General features: G+C 40.9%; 1 protein-coding gene across 1 annotated transcript; it reads left to right on the top strand.

Moving 5' to 3' along the window:
* Nucleotides 1–447: 447 nt before the first annotated feature.
* Nucleotides 448–26814, top strand: LOC106130501 (uncharacterized). Its single transcript, XM_013329354.2, has 2 exons — nucleotides 448–607; nucleotides 22797–26814. The coding sequence occupies exons 1-2, from the start codon at nucleotides 584–586 to the stop codon at nucleotides 23535–23537; spliced, it is 765 nt and encodes a 254-aa protein (XP_013184808.1). The 5' UTR covers nucleotides 448–583; the 3' UTR covers nucleotides 23538–26814.
* The last annotated feature ends 1045 nt before the right edge of the window (nucleotides 26815–27859 follow it).

Below are 27859 nucleotides of genomic sequence, written 5' to 3' on the forward strand. Positions count from 1 at the left end.
TGTTATCAATCGCAAGAATACGATACCGCTCACCGTGTATCTGCCGACAGCAGTATTTTTGATTAGATTATAGTAGATATTCCCACTACGATTATGTTAAAAATACATTGAAGCGTGATTGAATTTATATTCTATGAAAATTAGATGTCTGCTTAATATTTAAATTAAAATCAAGAAGATCAATATTACTTTCATAAATTCAGTAAGGAAACAAAGAAGGAAACTGGGCTGTGGTAGACAATCGCAAAAACTTAATGAGCTCCGAGGTTCGTCCATAAAGTGATCTGAAACATGGGTATTTCCACGGGTAGGTAGAAGGCATTGTGCTGGCCGGGCTGGAGTCGCTTTGGTTTTGTTGTTCGTGGAAGTCGGTCTCGCAGGTGGGCGCCCGAGCGGAGCCGAACTGTTCCGAAGGCGGCCGAGCGTTCGCTCAAAGCCCCAACGTTGCAACCGCCGCGCGCCCTTCCCGTCGCTTCAGTCAGCCATCGGCCCCCAAGCTGTGAGCTCGTCTGTGACGCTGTGCATTTGACAGTTGTTATCGTGATCGTGTGATGTTTTCGTATCGGAACTATGGTGTATCCCCATGAAAATGTGGAGTGATTTTCAGGTAAGTCCACTCGGATTACACATTTAACTGTTGTCATTACTTTCTATTACATTTTCACTCAGTTTCGTGACTTTTGTAATTCAACTTGGATTCATAGACGTTCGGTAACTTTGGTATTGGTTAAGTCGGGTCATTTTATCATTTGGAACTCGAAATTAACTTCAATTTCAACAGAATAAGCATTGAAAATAACCATTGGTCGTGAGGATGAGGCACAAAATATTTGGAATATTTCACAACTTGTAAAATTTTTATAAAACTGTCGGTACTTTTTTCAATTGCGTTTATGTCTTTTGTATGGTCAATTTTGACACAAATTTATTTGTTAGAAATTTGCAGTTTTAAGTTTGGGTGTATATTATAGATTTTTTTTCTTAGTAATTTGACTTCTTTGATTCTACTAGCTACCTAATACAATACTAAATAAAATGCGTAATACTATTATTTTAATATTATATGTATATAGGTACATATATACATATTGTTTGTGAAAATATTTTTCTTGTTCATATTCTTTGTCCTAGCGATATTGTAGCGTGTATCTTAGCTTTATACTCAAACTTCAAAGTTTTCATTTGGCTTTCCTATATCCTTGAATATTCTATTCAAAAGAATCTTAACGTTAACATTATAATATTTGACGAGCTAATGTTAATTAAGTCAGTTTCGATCACTTGCATATTTTGCTCGTCTTTTGTTTCAAAGACGCGCGCCTTTTTTGATTTGACAGCTCGCATTTCCGGCGACCTGTCAAACACCATGTGATAGATAGAAGGGCGCATTCGTCGGGTTTTAAATCAAAGCGCTGTATTCGTACGGATCTCGATAACTGCGCGCCGCTCGAGGCGAGCGAGGACTCGTCACAGAAATACGTACGGCTGACTGTCTCGCTCGCACCCGCGCCGCCGTCTCGCTCCCACGACGGTGTTTTTGTGTCGGTCGGAGCGGGTTTTTTGTCGACGGGCGCGAGGCTCGGCGCCGCCGCTCGCTCGAGTCGGCTGACTCCACATTAATTATCGCCGAGTTGGCCGCTGCACAATACTTTCTATATGATATTACGGTCTCTTATTTCGTAGTTTTTACAGAAACTTATCAACAAATGATTATGATATGTTAAGGTCGATGGTACGGGTCGGGTTTTGCACGGGAGCTGGTGAGGGGCGCGTTTCCATGGCAACGGCTGGGGCGCCCCGCCCAACACCGCCTCTCGCAGCTACTTATTGAGATTTACTCCTCGGGTCGGATCGCCAATGGCCACTTCACTCTGCGGACTCGTCGTTTTCCAACAACGCCACCTTTTTACTTGATCAACAGTACTTCCAATGAGAAGTTCCTTTGAACGCCAACATTGCAGAATTCTCAATATGACCTAAAGGATACGTTCCTCCAAATTATGATTACTCCTTTCAAACTGGCCAAGTCCAAACCCAAATGACACTAGCAACCTTAAAGAACTATCGCATAAAATTGATCATAAATAAAAAAATGCTTAAGCAAGAGAAGGTGAGAAGGACTTCTCTTATTTCTTGAATAAGTAAGAAATGGGAACTCTTACAGAATAAATTCCATATCAGAAGTGTATTTACTGATATGGAATAACATGTAGCTATACTAGGTGTCGAGCGAGACGTGTAGCGCCATCTGTTGAAGACTTGCCGAACTTTTCTATTTTAACAAAATATAAAAAGAAAAAAAATATTTTATTATATACGGGACAAATTACACAGATTGAGTTAGCCTCGAAGTAGGTCTGAGACTTGTATACGAGATACTAACACAATGATACTATATTTTATAATAAATACTTATATAGATAAGCATCCAAGACCCAGGTCAATCAAAAAAAGTTTTTTTCTCCTGACCGGGATTCGAACCCAGGACCTCCGGTGTCACAAACTAGCCTACTACCGCTGCGCCACAAAGGCCGTAAAAATTTTACTTATCCGTGATTAATAAGTATATTTTTCCGGTTCTCGATTTAATCCTACGATTGTCCACACACATGTGCATGTAAAATATTTATTATAAAAATATTTATTATAAAAAATTATATCTTTGAGTTACGTCTTATATTGCAAGTTAAGAATTTACTTTGGGACCTACTACTATTTATCTGCATATTACCTATATACTTATATTTTTTAGTATACATACTCTCCAAAGAGGTGAGGACGCAATTGGGGCTAACCTCGTTACATTTATTTAAATCATGTATTTATACTAAATTCTTGATTCATGTATTTATAATAAATACATGATTTACTATCGAAATGTATGTAGGCCACTATTCATGTAATATGAAGTGGTTTCCCCTTTAGGCCTTTCACAGGGGGTGTGGGTGTAGGGTGCAGTCAGGAATGCGACTTGTTGCGACCGTACGTCAAACAACTATCAAATCTTTATGGACCGAACAGCTGATTGAATGAAAACATGAGCACACGCAGATTTTCAACGCCTTTGTTTAACTAGTCGCTATTGTTAGTCCGATGCTGAATGTTTAGATTGATCTAACGTGGATGGTTTTGATATATTTCATCTTAGTATCGATAAAAGAGAGTTATTATTCTAACTCACAAATGAATGATTTCGGTTCATAGCATTTTATCTATCTTTCGTCTTCATGTATAAGTACTCACTGCTATATTTTATTCGCGGTCCGGGGATCCGCTTTCCAATATTTCTCTCTCCCCTTTGTCCCAAAGTTAAAGTCATTGAGTAGCATATTATTTATAACACTTTATTTCATATTGAATTAGAACAAACACGTAAATTCCATTCTTGCATTTCATATACTGAGTATTTTAGTTTATAAATGCGTTATTAGTTTATATTTTCTGAAAATTAATAGAACAACGGTGAATATGGTTTATAAAACCTGAATTCAGTTTTGTCCGTCGGTGCGTTGAACTCTGTTTGACGCCAGTTTTTGCTGGAAATGAGACAATAGAGACGTGTGTGTGTATTATCGAGAGAGGAAAATATATTAGTTGATAAAACCTGGATCATCGAATCTGAAAATGAATAATCAAAAACAGCTATTGGTAAATATAGAAATTGATTTTAGTAAACAACGCTCCAGATCTGTCCCTATTGTATTTATTTTTTAAAAATAAAGGGAATAAATTGGTTTGAAAAACTGAGTGCAGACAATAAGAGGTTACTTAGGCTGAGACGCTTATTCACTATGACATAGCACTTTGCCGACGGTAAATGCCTGAGCACAGGCGATATATATATATTTTTCCAGCTGTACTCTGGAGTTATGAAAAATTACTACTAATTGATAAAATATTTTGGTGTGGACCAATACTTTTCCTTGCAAGATTCCATAAGATGGAAATACGCAGGCATAATTAATTCTACTTGTATTCAAAACTGATTTTACAAAAATAACTGGTTCATATAAAAAAGACGATGTAAATACGCTACGAAATGCCTTCGAGGTCGTAGCATGTCGTAGGCCTCGTAGGCGTTTCGCACCTGCTATTTTTTATGAGAAATTACTGTCCATCAAAATGCTTCGGCTTGAAACAAAAACCTGATACATGAGGTACGAATTGTTCTTACGCTTCAATCTTAAGACACTTCGATTTAATTACCACGAATTTATGTTTTTATAACATTTTAACACCACGGCTGTAAAGTATGCGGTGCATGCGCCCGCGCCGGCTCTCGGAGCAAATCTCGTAATGACGTTATTACGCTCCCGCAAATTAGCGTTTGTAAACAATAGCCACGTGCTGTAAAAGTAATAGTGAACCACACAAATGAATGAATTAGCCATAGCGTGACGTCACCGGCGAAGACACGCATAATAATCGCTTATGCAAACGAACCTAATTATGTAAAGCGTTATTATGAACCGTCGACGTGTTTTGACATACGCTAACGACCAATTATATGCCCATTGTATGAATCAATGAACTTGAAAGAGCACAATAATATAGGGCATCGACTTCGCTGAATGACGAACAGGTGTTTAGAACTACGCGAATGTCAGGTGCCGTGTGAAACCCAATACAAGTAGATTATATTTTATTATCTGTGATCTGGTTGACGACAGCGGTGTTTATTTTTTTGTACGCTTATCTTTTGTAGTATTTGTGATTTATGAGCGTGAAGGCATTCGTGGTGTTTTCAAAACGTGGGTGATTTAGATTTCAAGAAGATTGTTATTATGAATGAATTTTTTTTTATTTTGGTAACGGTGTACCTAACTGTTCAAGGTGAAGGCATTTGAATATTTTTTATCTTATTGATATGATTGTGTGCAAGTTAACGGATATAGGGTTTTAATTTTCGCAGATAAAAGCCTATAAATCCATGGATATGCGCGGTTAAAAAGCATTGATCTCATGAATTAGTTTATAACAATTGATTAAATAAAAGAAAAGATATTGATTTTATTTGTTTCGCGCGTACAGTTTAAAAATCTGAGTAAAGAAAAAATATCATGACATTTATGAAATATACTGTTCTTATTCATACGTTCTAACTTCTGAAATCGCAACAGAAAGCGAAATCAAAATAGGAACGCGTGTTCTCCGCGGGTTCCGCGATTCTAAATATATTTGTTTCGTACGGCCTCGACGCGACCCAATTATGTCTCCAATAAAACAATATGGAGTCATCGACCTCTCGTTACGGCTGTAAACATTGCAGTACACGAGACATTCCGACGTCGATAATTTATGTAAATTCACGTCATTGTAGTGTAAGCATATAAAGTTATCACCGGTTTTGGCGGTCAAGTTCAGCGGGGAAAGTTCAACAATTATTCTTAAAGTTCAGTATGTCCTCACTTCCTGTAAGTTTCGTATCGGAAACTTGTAGTGCAGTGCTTCGAAGTTTCGCAGGCGTGCTTCGGAGAGAAAAAAGACATAAACGTCTCTAATAAATATTTTATTTTGCAATATTTATGCTTGGCTGAGAGTTGAAATCAAATCATAATAATTTAAGTAAGAGAGTTACAAGTTGCAGTGCTAATTCTATATTTGAAATACAATATAAATCCAGGAAAAAAGAACAATTGGCTTGTGTGGTATTTTTCGAGTCAACTTTTAAAGAAGTTTTCAATTCTCGCTTCACATTCACACTCGCAAAGTAAGAAAAAATCACAAAACTATGTTTAAGATTGTTCTTCATAATATTTAAACGTAGACACAATGTCTGACTGAACCAAGCAGTACAATATAAAAACTGACGCTTCTGGTGGGCTGTTTTAACAGAACATTTATAAAATTTATTAGGAGGCTAATGTTTGTAAATAAAGTTTTACTACGGCATCAAGTAGCGTAAAATCTTGTTTATAATTATGATAATAGCTTTATTAATACCACTACAAATCTATTTCGTAGGTAGTAACCATTAATCATTTATGAATGAATGAATGTTATTATTATACGGCAACCGGTCAACGATATCAGAATGATGTAAACGTCATTTTATAATCATAAGCTCATAAATAAACATTGTGACGTAGCAGCGCCTGAGCAGATCGGAAGCGAGGAAACGTGTACGCAGAAACTATGCGAGATTATGTAATGATGTGTTGTTTGACATTCGTCCGCGGCGACACATTTAGTGCACGCATTAAGTGGATCAATGAACTTGAGGCATTTGTTGTTGAAGTGACGCAACGATCGGCGTTTGAGTGAGATTAATGCGCGGATTATGGCACGCGATACATTTCAATTTACGTTCCGTTTCATTCATGAGTCGAGATAATGACGACGTACTCGTTCCGCTCGTTTATTTGCTTGTCGCCACTTGACGACCGCTCACGTGCACTTTACATACTAAACTCGATTCGCAGACGTTTATCGAGGGTCGTTTGAACTATGTTCGCACCGCTACAAGGCTGTCTTAGCGATGTTTGAACTAGGCGAGGCCGCGACCGTCCTTGGCGATCGTGCCTGTAAACTTTGAGAGCGAAATGTTTATTGAGACTAGCGCGTGTTTCACGTGTGTAAACCGCGACCGACGCAGGAAAGATCGTACTATTAACTACAAGTTTGAGCTCAAGACGGAGGGGCGAAGGGAGTACGTCTTCGCCCATTGACGGTTGAAGCGCCCCGCGACACTTTCACTGCTCCGTTATTGCAGTTACTACGCGCCTACTGTGCACCAGAGTAGGTACGAGGGGGCCACCCCATTGCATTCTCCCCTAACCGCCGCACAGGGACTGCCTCGCTCATACAAGGGTGCATGCTTTACAATTTAAGAATACAATCTTCTCTAACGCGATCTTCTCTTCCTTGTCTTCATAAATCATTCGGGACTTTAATTTATTGTCATTGGTAATAAGGGTTCTTTTAATACTGATAAAAAGCTGAAGTAATTTTTTGCTGTTTTTTCGACAATGTCTTGGTGAAAATAGGTATCGACAACGGGTATAACAGTAAGAACGGCGATAGTCAACAATGCTACCTACTTAGAACGATTCGAAACGCGAATCTATTGGGAATTTATCGGATGCAAAACGACGCGGCAGCGACATCACGATCACATCTATCTCGAGTCTAGACGGCGGGCAGTCAAAGTGGGACAATGTCAGCTGCGAGGGCTGCTATTATTTGCGTAGCCGTATGTGCTGAGAGTAGAGGAACTCGGAGTGACAGTGACAAGCCGCGAGTCGTGACGGAAGTTTGTAAACACCGGCGGCCTTGCTCCCGGACGCGCTGCATCGCCTCTAGTCACGCACAACCGATATCGATACCTCCAGACTTTCTCGATATATGAATGAAAACAGCGATAATGCATCCCACTCGACCGTGAACCGTGACAATCGATTCGATTCATATCATGTTACCAAGACAGGTGGATCATCCGCTTAATTTATCACGTTAAATACTAGTTATCTTCGATCTAGATACGAAATTAAACTCGAATTCGCACGTGCTCGGCGATAAATATTTATAACCTCGCCGTTTACAGTTACCGTTTATTTACATTGTATAATAACACTTAATAAACATTACGAGGCGTTTGACACTACGTCAAGTTATCGGAATGTGTTAATTTGGTATTTATGCTTTCATTTGTTATGTTTTTTATAGAGGCACAAGTTAGCATTGACAAGTTTTTCTAAAATTACTTTCCGTAGGTATATTTAAAACATGTAATGACATAAACTGATCCACTGAATAGTATTATGAAATTTGGCAACTATATTATTACAGCTTCGGAAGCAAACGTTGGACAAAAATAAGAGCAGTATTTTAATTTTTAACCTTCCATCCAGAAAAAAACACACTTCTCTGTAAAATTTCATAGAAGTTAATTGCTTTCTATAAAATTAGGAATGGAAAAAAGGCCAGTTCAACCCAGTTGTTTCTCTGTACTTGTCTCTACTCTGTATTCCCGGCGTCTATCGCTGATTGATGGGCAATAGATAGTCGCGACATTGAACCCGTTGCACAACAAATATATCTAGTGCGGACTTCCGTCGTGACGCGCCCGTGACGTGCCCGTGACGTAGCGCTGACGTAACGTTATTCTTTCTGTTTACACTATAAAACTCTATTTACATTATTGTTCGGGGGCCCGCCTCTTCATTGCTTTACGACCGGCGCCTATGTTTACCTGAAATCGTGCTGCTGTTTCCGCTACTGTATCGGTTTGTTTTACTACAATCAGCTGTTTACAACTGTTTTTGTAATGCTCTATTGAGGCGTAATTAGTTGAATGGCTGGCTATTACTAGGACTATTTAAACAAAGTATCATCTTTATTTATTGTAATGTATTTGTACTTTTTTTTGTATTAATATTATATAGACCTTCACATTCACTTGCAACTTAGACCATTACTTTTTCGGATATTCTCCAAAAATCTGCAAGAGCATAATAAACCTAATGAAATAAATAAATTAAGAGATGAATTCTAGTTTTTAAAATACTGTCCCGAATTGTATCTTGGCTAGACTTGAGGCTTGTTACTAAGTTAACTAGAAAGCTCTCAGGACTAATCTTCTAAGTGCGTAGCATTCGGAACAGGAGGGTATCGTATCGCCGGGAGGAGTGGGGGTTCATTAAAAATTCATTCTTATTTCGTAGCCCGCCGTAATCACCCGCAAGAGGAGGGCTGGGGGCGCAAAATAAGGAAAATACAAAGGGCTAACGTACAATACTATATTTTTTTTCGTATAGGTAAATCTGAAACAAAACAGGATAAAATCTCTAATTTATTTTTACTTTAACAGAATAAGAAAAGCATCTACCTAATGATGAAGTCATTGGAGAATTTTATTTGAACCATTCACTATTTTTCACTAGAATCTTAAACTAACATTTTTATATCAATAGTAGATACAATGCCAAAGTATGTAACATTCGTGGACATTATCATTAGTGCATCCCTAAAGAGAACATTAGTTTTAAAGGTCTTAATGTTATGTTCTCTCTCACATCCTTTTTACTGCAAGTCTATATAATATTAAGTTCATGTTTTGTACTCTCGTCACCGTGTGTTTGGGGCGGCACGATTCGCGTTTCCTTCGTTATCTTGTGATTTATTAGTTCGGAATAAAATGTATTACAAACTTCTGTTTCACATATAAGTTTCAAAAGAAACTTTTCATTAACACTTTATTCAGCCAATGATATGTAAACATGATAATTGTGGTTGATATTTTCAGATTTTAAGATAGCTATTACTTCTATGCTTCAAATTTAAACAAATTTGATACACATTCTTCAGATTCATAATATAACTTGCAAATTATGTTAAAATCCGTCCTTAACATTAACAAAAAGTATTATCACAATGTCATCAACCTTTCACGCCTTTCGACAATGAAATACGATGTCATAGACTTTCTATAATTGGATAATTACAGTAATGTAGTTGCCAGTGTGTGGGTCTCGACATATTTCTCTTCTGTGGGGCGGCGGGAGGCCCCCTGGCCCACCGACCGCCCGCCCGCCCAGCCTAGACCCTACCATTTTCACCATTTTTGTTATTTGTATCAACTCGAATTAAACTATATGAGTATTACTTGTATTGTGGATTTTTCTGGCTGTTATAAATTTCTTCCAACCGGATTTTTATTTGATGATTCTCACTTGGCTTGATTCTGAGAAATCTTCTATTATTGCTCTTAAAAATTTGATGATGTTGTTTGAATTCACTATTTTGCTAGTAAACATCGGCGATAATGTTTCTATCAATTGTTTCCTAAGTCTTTCATTGGTTCTGCTGCTTAATTAAGATATCAGATAATAAAACACAAGAAATACTTATTACTAGTAAACACGTTAGAATAAAGTGGTCGTCAGTTGTCAATTGTTTTACTTTATATGCCCTTGTCTTGCTGATATTACCTTATGCATAATTACTCGATAGTATTTTAAAATTTTCCAACCTTTTTTTTACAATATCTGAATAAAATGATATATAGGACATAGGTATTTTGATGCAAACTAATCTATAAAACTTTTAACTACATTTTTCGTTAAAATTTTTATCAAGCATCTCACAATAATTTCATTCGAGTCGAGTTCCCTAAGTAGGAGTAAATGTATAGAGGATTCGCCCCCACAGACTGCCTCCCCGCGGTCCTAATCTCCTTTAGAACCCCCGACAAGCTCCAGCCTGTGACGTCACATCTCAGAGGTTTTTGGCAATGAAAAAAATGATAAAGGGCTCTTGAATTTACCAGCCAGTTTTATGATTGCAATCTTTGCAACCCGCTTTGTAGGTCATTGTCTCAACGTAAACATTTGGTTACTAAGTGAGTGCTGTATATGGGTTTTTTTCAGAATTAGAGTATAATATATATGTAATACATGAATGTTAAGAATGGATAGGTTCCAACAGCCGAATTGTCGTCATGGAATTTGCTAGTATTTCTAAGATGAAAAATATTGCAATTAGAAGGTAAGCTTGCTCTACACTTCTTGCCACGCGTAAAAGCTGTCCTCTGCTACTGAATATTATGTAAACTGATGTGACGTAGAAATAAAAGAAGCATGAAAAAGATAAATATTTAAAGTAATAACGGTCCTAAACAGGTTTGTGAATGAGAGGCGTGCGGGGTGCGATCGTCGCGGTGCACGCATCAATCAGTATCAGCTGATCGCCGTTCATTTTCCTTTTCATCTCGCACTTCATGTAATTAATCGTTCGCCGCGGGCGGCGCGGTCCGCCCCGTTAACACTACTAACTTAACCGACCTACACAAACGTACAATTTGCCACTGTGATTAGATTATGAATGAACTATCTTTGGTCACGGTTTAATCTAGTTCCGACTCGGGCGACGCTCGCTCATCTCTTCTTTATTTTATTTATCTCACTGTTGTTATTACTTTCGTTGTTGTTCTCACGTGGGCACGAGCCGAGTTATGTCATACACCGTTAACAATAGCGATTTTTGCTCGTAACCAATCTGCAATGACAATCGCAATGGACCGCAATAAAAAATCGTGTTTGTGAACCATAGCATCCTTTGTTCAGTTATGCACGCGCTCACTCAAACAGGTGCGGGTTCATCAGGTACCTAGAAAGAAGGTTTTCTGAATTCATTGAAAAAAACGCATGTAAATATTTCTTACGAACGACACCAACCCGCATTTTATAACGAGGAGCCCGTATAAGTGTCAATTATAATCTGTGGGAACGCCCATGATCCTTCGTCTCGTTTTCATCTACCGGCTAAGGCAACAGAAATAATATCATTTTTTTAACGAAGTAGTGTTGAGCAAGAGAACGTGTCGAGAGCGGTGACGGCGTATCGGGCCGCGGCGCTGGATTTCTCATACGTCGTGGTGTTGTAACCTCGGCTGGCATGTAGCAAGACGGCGGTATCGGGCACAGAGAGCGGCCCCGGCGCAGCCCGCTGCCGCTCTACCGCACCTCTCCAACACGCACCACGCATGTGTGGGTGACGTCAACGAGCCACTTTCTCCATACTTTCGTCGCTGCTGTTGCGCTAAAAAACTCAGCTTGACTAGACGTCGCCTATTAATACAAACGATGCGACGTCGCACGCTCTGCCGGGCGAAACGATAACTATGAAAATTATTGTTTTCTACACAACATTCGAGCGGCGTGCGTGATGGTTGACGAGCGTTAAGCAACTCTCCCTCGCTGTTGGCGCACTTGGTAACCTCGGATTTTATTCACAACACTTGCTCAGTTCGAAGATCGTTAAGCGCGCTAGATTACCTCGCAGCCCCGACATCAGTCACTAACAAGGCACGCAAACATCTCGTGTCAATTCCAAAGTCACGGCATATGCTTATAGTTCAACGTATACTGATTTTACTGGCTTGATTGAAAATAATGTGAGCTTTAATTCGCACCAAAATATCGTACAAGTAAAATCCATTCGCTGCCATCGCGCGCCTGTCTAATTAAGCTCTGTCATAGACTCTTCGAAGGCTCTATTACGAGCTGCCTCCAAACTTAGAGCGACTATAACGCATTTGATATTCAATCGGAGGTTGTCGGCGGCGGAGAGTGGATTTTATGTGGGGGTAGTAAGGTCGATATTGTGAGGGTGGAGCGAATCTAGCTCGTTCGGTGTGACAATTACGGCGATGCGGCCCGCCCGCGCGCCGCGCCGCCGCAATCGATAGGCCTACGGGGCGAGGCGGGCGGAGCGGTCATTACTTATGCAAAGCAGCATCGGCATTGACGCTCACCACGCACCAGCCCCAGCGCCGCTGACCACTCCGTCCACCATCCACCACAAATGTCGACCTTCGATTTATCGACCGGGCTTTTGGAATCTTTCAGTTTCACTTAAAAATGTCGGCTATAACTCAACGCGATCCTAAAGTTTGGTTTCATCACAAAGTTTCGAAAGGGTTCTAATCTGCCATGGGCTACGGACTCGACCCATTACCAAATTCGGGGTCTGGCTTTGTGCGCTCCCTCGGCGCGGCCCTTCACTGCTGGCAGGAAGGGTCGCTCCGCTGACTTTTGTCTCCCGCTGTATTCAACTCGGCAACAATATTATTAAGGGAGCTTGCCTAGAAAGCTGCTATCATTTGCCGGTTTTTTTGGTATGTTAAATAAGGTAATTCAAACTAGAAAATAAAAGTGACTGTTATATTACACCTGAAATATGGCTGTTTAGAAAACCTGAAAGATCTAATATATTAACAGTTTTAAATTTTTATTGACTAACTAAACGTAATAAAAATAAAAATTATTTCAAGCTACATTTAACTAAAACTAATTAAAGACGTGATATCAAAAAGAAATATCTCGCCAACGATGTCAGAAGACTATGCTAAGCTCATGAAAAAGCATAGCCGTCAGCCGCTCTCGCGATAAAGTTTTCGCGCGAAAACTCATTCCCGCGCTTTATAACCTGCGAGTTTCGAGCGAGGAGGGCTACGTACTGGTACATAAGCGGCCACCCTCCCTCCCTGTACATAATGTAATGGAGAGGATCTCTGAGCGAGCATTGCCGACGAGCGCTCGGCCGCGGTAGCACGCGCTGCCGGCTCTTGATATCATGCATAGTTACGAATTCTTTGCTTTTTGTTAACGTTCACGGTCATATTCTTACTAGCTAGGAAGAATGTTAATTTTATGTTCCCTCAAAGATTTCATTATTTAGCTTAGAAGGAAATGATATTGGTCCTACTAGAGTTTTCACACTTGCGAGTGTTATTATTAAACATTTTTAGAATATATCAAGTTTTAGTATTGATGGCATACCTAGGTATATTCTACTATAAAATAAGAATACAAAATAACAAATACAATGTATATATATGTAATTTAAACTTAATATAACACATATTGTTTCTTATTTTGATTCTCTATTTAATTTGGTTTGTGAACATTGAAAAAAGTCGGCCACGTAGTTGTATTCTTTTTTTTCGAAATGGGTTGCAGTTTTATGTATATGAATTTACTGAATTCACACCTGATTGTGTCGAGCAAAACTACAAGGAATGTTATATTGCGCTGTTAGTCCCGTATCGGCGTTATCAAGCTTGCCTTATCAGCTTTCAAGGTGACGGTCCGATGTAAAACTGATTGCTTACACACCAAGATATCACAATCACTCCGTAGATTCCTTGCTTATTTCATAATATTTCCAACGATTATTATTCAAAATATACTGATTAAATTAGAAGAATAACAGTTAAAATAAAACACGATTTAGCAGGTTTATTAATCTGTCAACGAAAACTTTTAATTTGGTATGAATGTTGTGCTAGTAATGTCGTGACATTTACAATCATCATGACATACTTGATTTTACCATATCGATAAAAAATGGCAACAAACTTCACCACAAGTTCAACGTGTTGCGCGGGAAAAGCTGCAGCAATTATGTATTATATTGCTGAGACCACGTGCTCGGTTGACGTTAACAAAGTTTCCGATGCGGAGAAAACTTTGTGACATGTGAGTGGTAGATACTTACGATATGTGCACCCCGCTCGCGTCGGCGTGACTCAGCGGCGCCCTCGCGCGACGTCGCCCCGTCTGCCCCCATGGAAAATTTATACCCACCCTCTTTTCAAGAACATTATTTCTATTAACGACAGAACTCGACCTTACAACCCTCCCAATATAGAATATTTTCCTCTGATCTCCCGAAGCAAGACAAAGGAGTGCTACCAATTTTGTGCAAAACAAACCCTAACTCCAGAGGGATATAGTTTGTAATTTATGTGGCAGAGTGACTCACGTGCTACGAAAACGCAGCGGTGACGTCACGACGATCGTAGGCGGCGAGGGTGGCCCGTCGGTGTTATTTCTACTTCAAAATTAGTATCCAGAATATTGTTTAAATAAGTTTAATTTGGGAAGTTTCTTACATGTATATATAATATTATGTATAAAGACAATCTTTATATATCTTAAGCCCATTTTTAGACTATATCTATCTATAACATCAAGACTGGCTTAGTTGTTCATTCGAAATAATGATCAGCAAATGTATTTCTTTGGCATCACAACGTTGATGCTTAGCCATCAGCCCGTTAATTCCCAGCGTGGCGCAAGGAGGCGCGTCTCGAGAGCGTGTGCTCTCTCATCTCCTTAATTCGTCCTTCGCCGCAGCCCCCTTGAATCTCCCTGCTAGCGTTGCTGCGAGGGTGGGCTCCGCTCTCTTGTTAACCCGAGTTCGCCTCCCTTATTTATGCCCGGTGCGCGGAGGCAGGCGGCGGGCCGTGGGCGGCTAAGGGGGCTCTATCAACGTCCGTGTACGCCGCGTGCTTGTGCGGGTGAATTAAGAGCGAGTCGGCTTTCATTTTGCTAAAGCTACCACGCTCGTGTGCTCGCCTTTCAGATACGCTGAACTGGTGTGCGCGCCGTCTACACGAGCTGTTGTAGACTCTAAGACGGGGAGATAAGGTCACAAACCCCGCGTCCGCCCCGGCTGCCTTCAGCATTTTATAACTTCAGGGGGCGAGGTGGCGGTAGAGTTTTTGTGAGGACTTTTTTGACGTACGTTTTTTATGTTTTACTCGGTTAGGGTTCGCCAAGATAACGATGTCTCACAGAAGACGAAATGCGCTCTCATAGCAGAACATATAAGTTCGGAAAAGCACTTAGCTGTCTCATGGAAAAAATATTTTTTATCATGCTTTGTTTGGTTATTAGTTTTTTCATGATATATGTTGGAATGGCTGCTGGCTATTATTTCTTATAATTAGCCCCTTTCAAAGAATGTGAAAATGACTTATTTGGAAAATTTAATTTGAACTATTCGTCAAAGTTCCTTAGCGAAGAAGAAGGGGTGTAGAGGGTGGCTAAGTCTACGCACAACGTCTTCAGAGAAAGTGAAATTTAGCACAAGTTCGGAGAAATACAACTGCTAGGTACCTCCCCCGCCCTCTCAGGACTCGTCTTCGGGGGAGGCAGTCGGGAAACGCGGCTTATAACAATTAAGTTTCGTTCGCAGGTTTTCTATTTGTTTCAGAAAAAAATAAGTTTAAGAAATTCACTTCATTGGGAGATGTGGATGATAGAGTCCTTACCTATTTTAAGATGAAAGTGGGTAGTTTCATGTTCTCTATTTAATGAGAATATTTTTCTGGCGCCCGAATTTGGTGTATGAATTCAGAAATGAAGTCGACTTTTCCGCAGCTCCAATTCAAACGGCGTATGGAGTGAAATGAAGTTACCAGTAGTGAATTCTTTTACGGTTAAAGTGTTTTAGTTGCATCTCATGCAGGCGGGGATCGCATGAGCAATGTCCGTGTGATGGTTGAACGACCTTTGCTAAGGTGTCGGTTTCGGGCAGGTTATTTAGTGCTGGCAGGAGGCGGCAGGGGGAGCGGGTGGCTGCCCGGGTCGCCAGGCAACGGCAACTGGGTCATTCCGGGCCCGCTCCTGCCGCCCACCAATTATGTACACGCTCGTTACCGGACACGCGTTTTTCAATCACATCCATATTTAATTGGGCATCGCGAAGCCGGAAAATTTGTTTGAACCGCAATGATTTACGAACTTTAAATTGCGCTACATAATTATTGACATATAAACTGTAATATAATAAGCCAATTCATAAAATCGTTGATTCTATTATAATCCCAAATGAACAACACGTTTTGGGTAAATATCTATCTATGCGTTGACGTCAAATGAAGATTAAGAATAAGTGCAGCGGTAAAATTGGCTTAGATAAGGGCTTTGCTATAATGTTTCATCGTGTTACTTTTAGCTACCAAACTTTTACGTTAAGTGAGACATAAAAATTTTAATAAAATACAAATGTTTCAATGTAGCAAGATGAGCAGTATTTCGCGGAGCGGTTATCTTCCGGAACTCCTTACAAGACGAAACCTGTGCCCTAACTTGTTGCATGGATGCACCGCGGAGGGTGCGGGGGTGCGGTGAGGGGTGCGGGCGGTGGTCCGCGGGGGGCGTCTTCATAGTGAATGGGCGCGAGATGTCGTGGCCAGTCTCCACGTGCGCGTATGGAGATGCCTTCATTGATAAGCGTGATCCGTGACCTTATCGCCGGCTGCCGACGACGCGAAAGGATTTCATTTAGCGCCTAGATGGGCCTACTCACACCGAAAATGATTACCGTAATGTTCACGTGAATACTATTTAAAAAGATCTAGTTTGCCGGACTTCCTTTGGTCATGACACCAAAGAATGCTAGTTTCAGAAAATACTGATCTAAACAAATTGTTAGGTCACTTATCCTCATTATACTAAATACCTACATGATAAGTAGCTACTTTTGCTATTGCTATATTACAATAAGACTAGTTATCCATTTCACAGATTTGGATATTGGTTATCCTAAATATACATTATTTCGAATAACGATATTCATGTAATTTGGAAGTAAGTTTGTATGTGTGTGCAATATTGGACTTAAAAATGTAGGAACACAAACGTTTTTTTGTTCAAAGTTTTCAGTAAGCAACACTTAAAATTCCCACGGCGAAACATAAATCTGGCGAGCCGTACAGTCATGCCTAGTTGGCAAGGGCGCGAGTCCTCGAAATCGGAATAACAGCGTCCATTCTCGGAGGCAATTAGCATTTAGTGCGAGCGGACGGGCGCATAGCAAGTGCAACCTTGACATTGGCCATCGCCCTAATGTCGCATCGATCGAACAAAACATCTCGGCGAACAATAATAGTGTCGAAGCAATGAATGGGCACATTAGCAGACCCCGGCGCGGGCGGCGAGTCATTACGCGCCCCCATTAATCACTGCAACAATCGGCCGATATCTCGCTATTTACAAACGCGGGAGCACGTGTTCGCCCGTACTACGAGTGTATTGACCCATTTAGATAGCTCGACCTTCGCGCGGCCATTGTGAGCGAAAAACATAAAAATAAGTTTTATTGCGGCGTCGTTATGCGTATCGCTGCGGGCCGCCCGCCACACCGCTCCGCGCCCGACCAACAGCTGATCGCGACGTGACATTTTTATTTTATTCGCTCTCTTCCGGGGATTCTCCGAGATACGTGCCAGTGACGTCATCATGTGCCCGTACGGCTCCTGATTTATTATCAGTTGCGAGTTACTCCAGGATCGCGGTGATTTACAAGCTTGCACTTGCTCTGCCCCGCAATGTCACTGAAAAGTAGTATCTACGTTAAACCGGTCTCAAAGTGTCAAAGCCGCAAGCAACACTTGTTAAAGATTACATATTAATTTCGTAATTTGTGTGTTCACATAGTTATTTCCACAAATTGGGCTCGTACTCAATAGTGTCATTCCAGGAACCCGTAACAGTAGCAGCTAACTATGGTATAAAACTGACCAATGAGATTATATAGACAAATATCTCACATTCTTGAAAGGGATTCCAATTTAAAATTATTGGAGTTAAGTGTTGGGAGACAAAATCTCATTAGGCAAACGGTCGTATAAAGTATTTTAATCAGCAGATTAAAAGAATCTGGTTATCTATAACAAACGTGAAAATATAATTCGGGTATTAGAGTTGGCGGCTAAAACATACTCAACAAAACACTAACCGCAATAGCTGAAACCGCTTCCAAGAAATGTGATCCAATTTAAAATTTGAAGTGCTTCGGAATGTTTCCTCATAACAAAGTATGTAACTTTTAGATGAGAGATGAGGAAACGCCCCGGTGTCGAGCAGTACCAGGACCTTCGTCTCAATCGTTCTCAAAACCACATGTATGTTAGATACACACAATTAAAATATGGTGATAAATATTATAAGCATATTCTCGGTATCTAAAAAATATCCGCAAAATAGTATAAGTAATGGACAAATTTCAACTTTACAGCGATCAAACACAAGAATTAAATGAGGGATCTAATTTTATGTATTCTAGCAGAGCCGCTTGTAAAAAGATCCGAGCATTCTTAGTGCCACAGAGTACGGTCCGACATTCCGCGCGCCTTCGGGGAAGCATGCGTCATCGCTTTACCGACAAAAAACTACAATTTTCCCTTTCAATGCATCGAGTGGTCACACCACAGCTTCATAATATACGCATAACACAACTCTCGCACGCGCCGAGTACTGTAAACAATGCGTTTCGGGAATTCCCTCTCTTTTTATGCAGGATCACATTCCACGGGGATTCCTTTTGTTTGCTTTTCAACTTACTCGTTCATTTTTTCTTTTTATCACTCTGACACCTTGTCCTTTGACGCTATTGATCCTGTTGCATAATGGTTGTGAAGATTAGTTTTTTCCTCTTTGCTAGGATTCAAACGTTAGAGCCCACGCCGCTTCGTCGCTACTTTATTTAAAACTCGACTCCATCATACCCGACGGACGGATCTAAATTTGTCTGTATTTCAATTTATATTTATCGCGCTAGGGTGGACAATTTTTACTGTCAGTCAGGATCATTTGGACATTGAAATAACATTCAAAGTTGAATTGAAGAAGCAGACTCCCTTTGTGCTGAAAAATTCAATAAGTTGTTCGGTCATTCCACCTCAAACAAACAATTAGCTAATAAATGCTAGTAGGTAGCAAGATAGATTAAGGTTGATATTATCAAAACTACTGTTAAAATCAATCGCATAGCAGTAGCCAGAGGCACAAAATAAAAAGCTCGACAGAAGCACGAAGTGAGCGACTCACCAAACAGGATGTGGGACTGGTTATACGCACATTGGCGCAGCTGTTCGTACGATACCAGCCGTGTCTGTGTGAGTGCGGCCTCGCCGCGGCGCTCACGGAAATGTGCGTGCTCGGCTCAGGGTTTCCATAGCATGGAAACGGTGAAGGGACCAAAACAGTGGATACAATTTAAAATTTCTTCAGCTTAGTTAAGGAGACGGTAGAGTTGATGAGTTTGCAGAAAACAAAACTCATTGTTCAAATAATAGATTGGCATAAAGAGAATTAGTTGTGTGACATCACAGCTCCCAAAGTAATGGGTCTGTAACAATAAGTGATATCTATAAGACAAACAAGATTACCTAAATGTAAAGACATCTCAGCGTTATGTTTTTTTTTTATTTAATATTATGTATTAAGTAATGTTTGAGAAATTTTAATGCGATTTTAAGGGTCAATAATTTAGATGAGGCAGCCCTATATCTCTGACCATCAGGCAACGAAAGCCAGTCCTGCACTGCCTCCACGCTTGCTTTGCTCGCAAAATAGCCCGCTCACCTTTACTACCAGATTTATAGAAGGCGAAGATATGATTTGGACAAGGTTTGCATTATCATTTTTAGCTTATCACAAATGAGTCTCTTCAAACTCTTTGAACAGAGAAATATCAAGTAGATAATAGAAGTCAGCAAATCTTTTTTCAAACGTGAAATATTGCAATGTTGACAAGAAAAGCAAGTGCAATAACAGGTCTTTAACGAAAAGTAAAGCACATTTAAACCCCTCAATGAATGAAATCACGAGCACGGATCACGTGCGGCATTGTACTGGAAAGGAGCACTAATGGTTAATCAGTCATACGATCGGCTATTCTCGATTTCGATATTACGGAATAGCTTCACGTCTTCACGCTGTTATGAATTTTTATCAATGAACGTAAAAAAGGAAACAAAAACTTTACTACGGCCATTATTTCGTTAATAGTCGAGTATTCAAGTACTTATGTACACTGTCTAGTCGTTTTAGTTTTGGGCTAATGCTTACAGTTGTATTGTAATGCCAATTTTACTTTGAGAAAAATCTGTTCGATCTCTTCAATTGTAGAAAGTAGTTTGAAAGAAAATTCAGTCTTTTTTTAATGGTAATTTTGAACAAATTCCATATATTTGTAAATTGTTTGCATGACTCTAGCAAGTTTAAATGCAGGGCTCTGTTAGTCGCGCTTTGCCGGAGTTGCACCCCTCGCATCAACCCTGTTCAGTTCATACGATCAACTCTGCTATAAAACGCTCGCCGGCGTTGGCTGGCAGCGCAGCGTAGGTAGGTAATACAAGGCAGGCGCCCGGTCCGGGGCGCGCTAGTGTGCGTCGTGCACGTGCAACCGCGCGGCCCCACACCAGCGCACCGCTCCCCCCGCACGCCGCACCGCTGCGACCCGCGCCCGCCTCTGGCTGCCTGCTCGACATGGCTAAGCGCGCTATGAAGCAATGCCTCGCCGTGCCGCGCGCCATCTATTCGACTCTACAATGCCATAGAAAGTCCGTTCGACTCGCCTCGCCGACCGAACTTTTCCTACCTCTTCGTCTCGAGCGAAAGGAGCGATTTGCACGGCCACACGAATTTTACTCGAACGAGATTTCGTCTTAAACTAGCGCATTTCAACGAATGCAGTAGAATTCTTTATGGGTATAATTTTAAATAAGCAGTTACTCCTCGACGTTATGGCGAAAATACTGTACGGTTATAAAATGCCGCATTCGAGACTAGCGATATAATATAAACGGCAGACGTTTCCAAGTTTCGAGCGGAGAGAACGAACGACGCGCTGCGCATCAGAAAAAGAACTTTACGACAAGATTAGAAAGAGCCAGCGGAGCGGCAACGTCGCGCAACCGCGTTCCAGAGGCACGGAACGGCAACGTGCTCAGCCAACGTCATTTACTAAATATATTTTCATGAGCGCCAGCGCTGGCGACGACACTGACTCTACACGCAGGCCATGGCTCTCCGCGTGCTGCGGACGAATACTTGTGGAATTATCTATTTCTGCATATTGAAACTTGTCGCGCGCGGTTTTAATTTTTGCCGTAATGAAATGAATGCAGTCGGTGTGCAATGCTCGGTAGCTGTACAATGAAACAGCACGTTTTCCGTGGAGCGCAGCGAGCGATAAAGGGGTGACGCAAAATGATTATTTGCAGCGTTGCGATGAGTTGTCGCTGAGTCAACGTCGGCAGGCCAGCTTGCCCGGTGCTGACAATTTGCCCGCAATTCTCCTTGTCGTACATACTTCGCTGGCAATATATTTATTTAGTGATTATTGCATGCTTTTTCTGTTATAAGTGTATCTATACGTAGGTATGCACTGGATAATTTTATACACAAGACTTTTTTAAAGGTAAAGCGCTTGTATCAGGAACATAGAGAAGTTGTAGAGCAGATGTCTACTAGTTCATCATTTATAGCTGATTCCTCAACTTATAAAGGGCAATAGTGCGAATATCTAGTTGGGGATATACATACATAGCTGGGACGCGTGTGCCACCTAATTGTAGTGGCAGGTGCGCCGGCATCTGCGCCTGCTGGACTCGCCTTTAGCTATTTTATTTATTCCCGACGGCTGCATCGCATGCCATTCGCCGGCCTGCCTTGTAATGACATTCAACTCTCTACTCATGCACAGGCAATGCATTCAATACTAACACTAGAGAGACCTAAAAGTCAACTAGTATCATTTGCGTTTCCATCATTATCGCAGTTACTAAAAAATGCGCTATCCTATTTGAAATGAAGAAATATAAATTTTGCATGTTTTGAGAAAGAATGCATGGGTACAGTAAATCCCGCAGCATTACGACCAGGCACGATTTTACCTGAGCGGTCCGGGCCGCAGGGGCTGCACCCCGGGAGCGCATTGTCCCAAAAAAAACTGAGAAGGGTCGGGACACACAATAGCAACGTACCCAGGTACCGATCACACGGTCCCCGCATGTTGTTGAAACGTCCTGTACCCGGCGGCATATTGTTGAAATCTGGTGAAGAACATTATTTAGAAATTAATTGCTACCTGAGAATATAAAATAGAAACAAGACTTAGCCATACAATTAATATTCTATAAACAATAAAGTTTTCACTTAAAGTAGATTGAAAAAGTAACTTTACGAAAGCGTCCCAAATAATTTCCATCATTTTTCCGACGAGTTCAAGCGGCGCGCGGAGCTTACGGTACTTTCGTCTTCGGCTCCGCGTCGACCGACGCATTCTCATGCTGCTATACTACCTACCTATACACGAATATTTCGGCGCCGACCCACACACCATTGTGTTCTTTCGATGTCTTTCTATCTGACCTTTAATGTATAGAGGTAGGATATTAATACAATTTTAGTATTAACCAATTAGTTTTCAAGTTCCAAATGAATACCAAAGTGCAAAATGCTATATTTTCTTCTCCGAGTTTTTCAAACTATAGAAGACTTCATATTTTGTCATAGATGATTTTAAATAGTTTGACTATACAAAAGTCCTCTGTGGTTTGACTTGAGTTTAACATCTGAGGCTAAAATTTCAAATAAAGAAATAGCAATGTCAAATTTATTTAATTTGACGGTTAGTTGCAATAGAATATATTTTTTTTTTTTGAAAATTGTAAATTAAATACATTATTCTGATAGCTATTTGTATGGTATTTACAGGGCTCGGGCGGCGGGTGCGGCGCCAAACGGCGTGCCGGCTCGCCGTGCGAGGGCGGCGGCGGTAAAGTCGCCCGGTGGGAAGACTCGATAGCGCGGCTCGAGGCCGTGGCCGCCGGCGCCGGCGGCGGAGAGTGCTGGCGAAGCGAAGAAGAGGAACGGCGCGCTTGCCGCCGGCGCTGGTGCGGCGGCTGGTGCGGTGCGCACGACACCATCCGTGCCGAGAACGGCAAGTCCTACCTGGAGCTGGGGGGCGCTGCGGCGCGCGCCTGCTGCGACGGCCGCGCCGCCGGCCGCTGTGCTTCTCGCCGCTGCTACCGCGAAAGGCGATTCAAAATGATGAACTTATGTGCGTTAAAGTTAGCGCGATTCCGACAGACCGCGGACCCTTCGTTGAGGCGGTCGGTGCTTGTGTGCAATACGTTACGTGGCATCGAACGGGAAATGGAACGGGAGAGTGCCGAGGAGGCGCCTTTCGAGCCCGCGTGCGTCGCAGGCGGCATGGCGCGTTGCGAGCTGCTGAGCGCGCGAGACCCGTCCGCCGGCCGCGCGACGCCATTCCCCACGCCACCGCCACCCGACCGGGACTCCGGTTACGGCGACGAAGAGCAGCGAACCATCGACTGGGGCTCCGTGCTGAGTCTGTCTTCCCGGTCGGCGTTAGATCCCCCCGAAGACGCATGGCCCGACGACTGGGGCTGGAGCGAGGACAGCTTTGTCCGGCTGTTGGTGCCGACGAGTTAGTGCACGGCGCGCGGGCAGGACTCGCCCGCGCCCCTCTGAGCGCCTGTGATAGGTTCGCCGTGGCGGCCGCAGCGAGGTGAGGCGGGCCGCGCGGCTGCCGCGAACCCGCGCGCGGCCGCGCCACACTTCTAGTCGGGGGCGCCGCGCCGCCCGGCGCCCGGCTGTTCACCGCGACGCGCGACTCTCGCGTACCCGCAGTCAGTAGTTAGTATTATTATAATTGCTAAAGGGAAGGTGCTAGCTTCGGACGTGACGTAGGACTTTTTGCGAGCCGAGTTATTTTTGATAGTTTTATTTTCTTTAAGTGAATTCCAAACTGAACTGACTTAGCTAATGACGTTTTCATCGTTTAAATTAAAACTGAGGTGTTTAAATTTTTGTTGAAATTATTGTGTAATTAATTAGGTGAAAATACAATATTTATTGTTTCGTTAAAGAACAAGTCATAGTTTGAAGAAATTATTTCTGTCTTGATATTTTCAATAATATACTTATTGTAATCAGAACAACGAGATGATTTTATGATTGGATATTCATTGACTGTATTCTGCTTCGTGACCGTGTGCTCCTTTTCTAAATAACCTGTTATCAATGCACAAAATCTTCCTATTTCCTTCTCCCAAACCTTAGTCTCTAAATGAAGACAGAAAATGTCCTGACTTCATTTGATACCACCATAGTTATTTTAAGCATGGAGCACACGGCACACCAATTAGACTTGGCTAAGCAAGTCAGACTCTATGTGTGGACATGTGCCGATCGTTGGAGAAGCACGAGAATGTAACGCTTGCTGTACTGAGTGCTGTCATGACGGCAAAACTTGTACCGCTCGCGTGATCATGTTGAACAACTGAAAGAATAGTACTTAACGCTGTGAGCTTTCATATTGTCACACCCACTTATGCTGGCTGTAACTGAATGTCAATTAAATAGCCTTACCAGCTGTGACTGTGGAAGTTTCATGGTATCGTCAGGATCATGCATTTAATCATTAGAACTTGAGAAGACAGCTCTGTCAATGTACTTATTATATTACGAACATTGAAAACTTGTTACTTAAATTTTGTCTACAACCTCGAATGTCTACCAAGGAATATGTATTTATAGTTATTTAAATAAGAAAATTTATTTAGGCGCAGAATAATAGTGAAATCTCATCGAATAATTTATTTTTGACTAACTGAAATATAGTTCCTAATATGAAACTAAACTTACCGAAACGGTAACTTATTAGAAAGGACTAACAAATAGTTTACACTGAACATTTCTTGGGTGGCATCCGAGGTATTAATGATGGGCTATAATTTTGTTTGCAACTTAAATGCTTTTGAGAATTGAAACATCGAAAAATAAATCAGATTAAAAATATGTTTACAATAGACTAACAACCCGTCGTTTCTAAAAGGAGAGATCTAGTCAAGGACAGCAATGACTTCGCGCCTTCCAATGTAGACTTATGTGGTCGCTGTATGATGGCGCAGTGATGATAAGTTCTCTCATTAGTAACATCGGGTTGGGAGCAGCGCGTCAAATGGCACGTAATAAATCTGGCGCCATTAAGACTTTGCTCACGCGGCAGGAATATGATGATTTCAGCCATAAGTCGCTTTGAGTTTTATTGACTGACCGAATGATTGCTTTGACTGAATATTGTAAATTTGCTTTCTTTTTTCTAAAGTCGGAGTGAGCACTTTTTTAACGACGCCGGTTTGCGCTGACAGAACGCGAGATCCACGGAATTGGGACTGCATGGACCAAACATACCTAGCACGACCTTTAATAGAGCAAAGTACAAATTTCAATAAAGTAGGATGCAATAGTGCTCCGGCGCATGTTTGTCCACCGTTGTCAATTACTTAAATATTTGAATTGTGATTTGGTAGCTAATGAGAGAAAACTCTATGTTCTTAAATTTAGTGTACATATTATATACGGAGATGGGCATTATGGTGCGGATTCCCGCTGCCGTTGTAAATACGTGATGTAAAGTAATAATTTTATTGATATCGATGTCGAAGCCGCGCCGGGGAGGCGGCGCTCGCTCCCGTGTTGTATCATACAACCTCTATTCTGTCCATAAACTCGACAAGTACAGATTTACAAGTTACATATTATGCATTATAATGTAAGACGTCACAAATATTGCCAGTACAGTTTTATAATACACGAACAACTTAGTCATTATATGGGTTCTAAACTCGCGCACTGGAAAACTGAATTCAGCTCAATCTTTTTATTTTTACGGTTTATTTTTGCGTAGACATTTTTGTTGAACATGTCCGTGTGGTTGGTTGTGATGGTTTACTTAAGTAAGTTAGCGACTCTCCGGCAAACTATTCTGTTTGAAGTTTATCTACATATTTACTATACATTTGTACTACTATTTTCGGTCACTGCGTCTCATGTATCTGTTGCTCGAAATATTGCACACACTATTTTCATTTTGACGTACTTAACGTTTGATAAGTGATTAGGTTTTTTATTAATCCGAACAAAATATATTTTCTTAAAGATGTATCAATTGTCTGACTGATCGAGCGGCAGAGGTATGAGACTGGCGACAGTCAAATGCTTGCAACTATGTACAAACCGTTTTAATGAATCCTCTTTATCCTGTCATTTTCATATTTGTATAAATTGATAATTTGGAAATGCTCAATCACTGAAAAATTATAAAATATCGTCGTCTCTTTGTGAATAGTGTAATTGTGGTGAGCACCTCTTCAATTGTAAAAATACCTGTGTGGTACCTTGTGCCGGCACTAGCCCGCTGTGGCGAGCTGCGGCGCGTCGTGTTGTGACTTCAGCAATAAGCGGCGGTGGTCCTTCGATCCGTCTTTCCTGGCCGCGAGCTTTTCCAAGAAAAGCTAGCGGCCGATTCATACGTAACTTTAATTATTTAAGTGTAACTCCTTAGTGTTTTTCATTGCCATTGGTTACCAAAAATGACAGGATTTTTATTGAAACAATTGTGAATATATTTTAGAAGGAATAATACTCATTAGAAAATTATGAAAACAATTTTGAATTAACTTATTTGCACATCGAATTGTTAAAACGTTCCTCATATTAGGGGTTGTTCAAAATTGTTTCTTTAATTGTCTAATGTAAGATATATAATTGTAATATATTATTGTTTAAGCTGTTGTGTCGAAAATAACAAGAACAGGAATAATTTTGTGAAACAGTGGCACAAAACATAAATATTATATATATTATAGAAACAGAAATGTGTCTATAAGAGCAATTTTTATAATAAATATTTACTGTTGAAGAATCTCAGACTTTTATTTTTTCACACAACACAGCAGAGCTGTACTGTCAAGTTCGAAAAATTCAGTAACTTGCGATTGTACCCGAGAAAGGATTTTAAATAGTGGCTACAATAACCCTAGGTTAATGAAATCCTCGGAAAGGTTAAACACTTATACATTCATTGGGCAGATAAAATTAAGGAACACATACAAAAGATTAAGTTTTACTGTCTAGCGATCGTAGCAGCCGTAGCCGTCGTAGTCGGAGCGGTAAACAAGCAGTATCCTGTTGCTGCGCATTTTTCCCGAATTTTAAAACTTTGCCATATTCGCTTAAAGTATGCATTTCATAGGAGAATAGGTTCGATGTTTTTATGAAAAAAGAGAGATAGAAGATCCCCACAGAACACAGAGAATGTAATCTGTGTTTCGTGAGTATTTTATATGATTAGTTAGTCACAAGAGACGCGAAGGTCACTTTTAGGTGATTAAGTGAAGGATTCAGGAATAAATGACAGGTTTCCGAGCCTCTTCGCCTAATACAACCTGCCTACCTTTGTGGAAAACTGGCGAATTAGTTTGTGATACCACAAGCAATATAGATGCAAAGGTAGTGTTGGTAGAAGGCAACACCAAAGGTTACGCAAGAAGCCGTATCTAATTCACTTTTGACTGCGAGTGTACTTGATGGCGTGGGTGGTCTGAGGTGCAAATGTCAAAGTGCCAAGGGTGCGTACTCTAAAACCTTTGGTGTTACGATCAGGTTCCCCGTTACGACCTTTTATGAAAATTACTTTAAACTCCACAATGACTAAAATATGCCTAAATTTTACTGAAGTAAAATTCATTTCATTAAGTAACATTTTATTAAAAGATATTTCTTAAATACATAAATTATATACACACACTCCAGTCTCCAAAATAGGAAAATATATGTGAATGAAATACAGTTTTGTCCTGATTTCCTTGTTTTTAATAGATACTAGTGAGCCGCCCCGGCTTCGCAAGGAAAGAATTAATACCCTCTTTCTAGAATTTCAAACAGGAGCATAATCCGTCCACATCTTA

This window comes from Amyelois transitella, chromosome 18 (assembly GCF_032362555.1).
Source record: "Amyelois transitella isolate CPQ chromosome 18, ilAmyTran1.1, whole genome shotgun sequence".
Classification (NCBI taxonomy): domain Eukaryota; kingdom Metazoa; phylum Arthropoda; class Insecta; order Lepidoptera; family Pyralidae; genus Amyelois; species Amyelois transitella.

Bases quoted from the DNA above. Each gene is read 5' to 3' on its own strand.
- LOC106130501 (XM_013329354.2), top strand. From the start codon at position 584: ATGAAAATGTGGAGTGATTTTCAG. The intron at 608-22,796 runs GTAAGTCCACTC...TGGTATTTACAG, and splicing joins AAATGTGGAGTGATTTTCAG to GGCTCGGGCGGCGGGTGCGG.